This window comes from Cephus cinctus, unplaced genomic scaffold (assembly GCF_000341935.2).
Source record: "Cephus cinctus unplaced genomic scaffold, Ccin1 Ccin1_scaffold0245, whole genome shotgun sequence".
NCBI classification, from domain to species: Eukaryota; Metazoa; Arthropoda; class Insecta; order Hymenoptera; family Cephidae; genus Cephus; species Cephus cinctus.
In genome coordinates, this window is record NW_014332960.1 from 60378 (window position 1) to 65101 (window position 4724).

The 4724-nt window shown below is 40.5% G+C and overlaps 1 protein-coding gene across 1 annotated transcript in view; it reads left to right on the plus strand.

Moving 5' to 3' along the window:
* The window catches only part of LOC107265901, a 58128-nt gene extending 54763 nt beyond the window's left edge, over window positions 1–3365 (plus strand). The window contains exons 5-6 of the mRNA XM_015735805.1: window positions 1239–1741; window positions 3321–3365. Of these exons, the coding sequence (XP_015591291.1) occupies window positions 1239–1741; window positions 3321–3365 (548 nt within the window). The remainder of the gene's footprint in view (window positions 1–1238; window positions 1742–3320) is intronic.
* Window positions 3366–4724: the final 1359 nt, after the last annotated feature.

The following is a 4724-nucleotide window of genomic DNA, read 5'->3' on the forward strand; positions in this document are numbered from 1 at the left end:
TACTTACCTCCTTAGGATAATTAAAAATTACCGACCGGCGGTCATTGCATAGTTACCGACCGTGATACGCCCCCTGGGGGAGATGCAACGCTGCTGCTGGGGGATTTGGGCCTTAGGACCAGGGCTACGTGGTGGGGGATCCACCACAGTGTCGCAGGGGGAGGGGAGAGCTGGTCGCATAAACGAGGGGGTGGCGCCATAGTGCAGTGCGGGTGACCGGAGCACGGTGCACTCTATGACTCGCCGGGATAGTGGTGGGGGTTTGTTGTGACTTCCAGGAGTGGTGTGTATCTACTAACCGCCATAAGCACCCGTCCAACACCAGGTATCACTACATCAGACGAGGGGGTGGCATCATAGTGCAGTGCGGGGAACACAAACGATGCGCGATGCGCTCTATGACTCATAGGGGCAGTGGTGGGGGTTTGTTGTGACTCCCAGGAGTGGTGTGTATCTACTATGACCTTATCTAATTTTAAGAAACTGCCGCTTTCTGTTAACTTATCAGTTCCTTAAAAGAGTCTTAAAACTAGTTATGAGTAGGTGCCATCACTGAAATACGTATTTTATAGTGTCTTATAAGAAAGTTTTTGTAAAAGTATCTTAAAGGAGAGATATGAGTAGGGTAGCTATTCAATGTTATCTATGTGCTAAAAGACGTCTTTTAATGTTAAAGAGTGGTATGAGTAAGGACTATAGTATATAAACGTATAGTTGCTTTAGAGGCTTCAAGCCTAGGTTCATATACTAAAATATGTATTCCCTACCACGCTGCTTTCTTTATGCTCTCTCTTCAGTCCTCCTATTCTTTATTGTGTTCAATGTTTCGTTCATCGTGTCCTTCTTTGGAATACTAATCGAACGTACTTAGCATCCTGGGTTCAGTTAGATTCAATTATGATCGGCATCCTGATCTGTAAATAAAGAACAGTGCTTTGTAAAAATACACCCTTGTATTCTATGAAATTTGATATTTATCAGGCTATGATGTTTAAAAATATATTGTTTGATTGAAACATTTGCAAATAAAGCAAATTTACTGGCGAGTAGATTGAACCAATAATATTTCAATAAATAGTTAATCTTAAGGTCAACAGTTAAAAATATGTATTATTATAGCATATTACAATTATAATTCTTGAAATTTATTTATTTAAAAAATATTTACTATGTTTATAATACATTAGAGGACACTTTAATGTAATATTTCATATATTATATGAATTTATCTCTTTCAGGTTTCCTTTATCACTTTGGGTCATCAACAATGTCCCAGGAGTCAAATATGAGGTGCCTAACTACTTATTCATTTACCGCACCGGTGAAAAACATTGTACTTGATCCGACAGCATTGCATGCATTGACTGAAGCTGGCCTAGAATCTTATACATTGCGTTTAGGAAATTATGCAATGCAATCAGGAAACAAAAACCTTAAAACGACAGCGGTCACTGAACCAGTTTGTTTAATAGGTCTACGCTCGTTTTTGGGCACGCAGCATTTACTTTCTTCAATTACTCGACTAATCCTTTTAGCTAAAGCAGAACAATCTTGGACATTATACTCACTTGCTCTTCCTACGCCAGAAAATCTGTACTACGATATGCTAAGTGCTGCCAAAAATCATAAAGAATCCAGCCTTAATACATATAAACAGTTGCTAGTGGAAGGTCATGCGTTATTAAAGCTTGCTAAGAACATAAGTTTTCATGACTATGGAAAAAACAGGAATAATGAACACGTAAGTACTTAAACGCTTTAAATACCTTCTTAGTTTCATATGTATTTTCATTAGTCTTAAGACGATATGTGTAATAGAGGAAAGAAAAATTATACCTCATATTATAAAAAATATGCATTTAGTCCTAATTAATAGTTCCAGCATACGTCCAACGTAATTGTTTTATGGTATGCTAATAGTCGATTACGGAACACTGTTAGAGAGTAGCTCATTATAAGAGTTTTGGATTCAATATTGTTGCGCTAGGAGTCTCCCGACTCCACGAAAAGTGCGATCGCCAAACCATCCATTCCATGCGTGCAAGAATGCGCTAAGTCAAAAAGGTAAATGACCTAGCGATCGATAAGTCCAACTTGCAAAAATAAAAATTTCACATTCGACGTATTTTTGGAAGTGCATTTTTGGCTGACCCCCAAAAATGAATCAGTGTACAGTTAGAATCCGAACGGATTAGATGGTCTCCTGGAGTATACTCGGAACAGGAAAATTGTCAGTTACCGTACGGTACTTATTCTTTCTCAAATCGACGAACGTCGATCCACTGTATCTATTCTTTTTTTCTGTTTCAATAAACCTTCATTATTTTATTATATTCACGCAAGTTTTAACTCCTTAACCGGCAATGATCTCAAAAATCTCTTTGACCTAACCTCACAACCGGAATTTGCTTCGTCGCCGAGATGTTCAGGCATAACACTGGTGTGCGAATGCGCGTAGACCACTTGCCCTCAAATCCATATGCACATGAACCGTTTATCGACGGTCCACTTGTTCACGAATCAGTTGCCCACAAATCGTTTGCGCACGGACATTAATGTTTATAAAAGTGAATACCCACTTATCACTTGCATAGAGCCTTTGTATCGTCTACACATTACCAATTTTTGTGCATTTTCAATTTTATCACATTAAACAATACTTACATTTTTGTTAGCTAATCTCTTCCGAACCCTGACACCTTACGTGGTCCATTACAGCATTTGTGTGGCCTATTACAACATTACAGTATTGTGTCGAAATCGCTCGCTGACGATATTTTTTATTAACAAAAACACCAGGAGGATCAGTAGTAATGAAGATAAATATCAATTAATGTATCGCTTTAAAAGCTCCATTTAGTTTTTGGATGAAATTACAAAATATTTTGCAAATATAGTAATAAAGAACGTTTAGTTTATAGCCGTTATTTTCGAACAGTTAGAGTTTAGACTATAAAAGGATTATGCGCAAGTGGTCCGTGGGTATCTGAGACCGTGAACACTTACGCCCGTGTGTAAGCAATTTGTGCTCTCCTGGATTTATTGCTCGTCCACAAAGGTTTTACATCCTAATATGTAAATAAAAGTCAAAAGGGTTTTGCAACAAATAAATGTAACAGTTACATATTGTTAATGTTATAGTTTTTTAGTCAGAATAGAACTCTCTGATTCCTAGCGTAGGTTTTCTATAAGACCCTCTGACTCATTCTTAGCGGTGAATCTCCAAGTTTCTCTAGCGCGTATAGGAGCGTCTCGCTCACGCATTCTATCCCTGCCTATAAGACCATCTCAATCAAATCAATGGACTCTTTGTCTTCCAGCAATCCTTAGTCACCGTCAAGGACGTTGCGTCAAACAGGCTATGAGCCGAAGCGAGAGTGGGGCGGCCAGAGCGTAGTGGGGGTAGCCTTTTTCCCTTGCTCGGGACACCAGTTCTGTCACAAGTCGAAGCAGTCACATATAAGAGCGTCTCTCTCACTCCTACCGACAGTTCCCTATAAGACTCTCTCACTCGTTGTTGTTTGATGGCGTAACAAGTCTCTGTAACGCGTATAAGAATGTCTCGTTTACGTGTACGCACCTTGCCTATAAGAGCGTCTCGCTTGGGCTCACAGTTCTACCGGCGCAACTTCCTTGCCGGTGGCTGAGGTATTGGTGGAAGCGAGAGAGCCGATTGTTTTGAGTGAGATGCTTTTATACGCGCTACAGGGACTTGCTGCGCCATCAGTAACAACGAGTGAGAGGGTCTTATAGGGAACCGACGCTAGGAATGAGAGAGATGCTCTTATACGGGACGGCTCCAACTCGTGATATAAATGGCGTCCCGAGCGAGGGGAAAAGGCTACCCCCACTATGCTCCGGGCTGGTTTGCTTCTAGGCTGCTGGCCGCTTCCACTGTCGCTTCGCCACTGTTCCACGCCACTTCTCTCTGGGATGCCATTAACGTCGCTCAGTGTACATTGCCCATCTCCTCGAGCGCTCTTAGGGATGAATTTACGCGCAAGGTATAATTGTCGAAATAGAATTTATGTTACATGTATTATTTATAGCAATGCAGGTTAGTTTATATTACTTGCATTATAATTTATTATATGTCAATAATAATTGTCGAACCAGTGGGTCTATTGTCTATTCATGTAGGATATCGGGTGAGAGCAACAACGAGACGATATATGGTCGGTGCAGTAGTTTGACGAAGACACTGGTGGGCTGAATACGCATGCGCTGAAGTATTCATTTCGCCAGGTCTAGCGTTAGCTGAACTTACCACGTGGACACGCAAAAAGTGAATCGGTAAAGTACGCATTGCCTAACACGTTAGACACTTTTATCTCGTCAATTAAAAAGCGAGGAAGTCAGCCCTCGAGGAGTCTTGTCTATTTCGTAATTTGTCTGCATCTATTTTGTGAATTTTGGAATTCTTTGGAACCATTATGAAACTGGAACCATCGAACATCGATGCTGTGCTGTAATGTCTCGGAGCCGAAGGAGTTCGGTTGAAAGGTTAGAGCTACGATGTTTTTGGGATCGTTGCCGGTTAAGGAGTTAGAACTCGCAAGAATATAACAAAACAAAGAAGGTTTATTGAAAATAACCGAAAGAGATATACAGTGGTTTCGACATTTGTCGACTTGTAAAGTATAGGCACCGTTCGGTTTTTACCTATTTCCTGCACCACGTCTACTACACGAGACCACCTTATCAGTTCGAATTCTAATCATAGA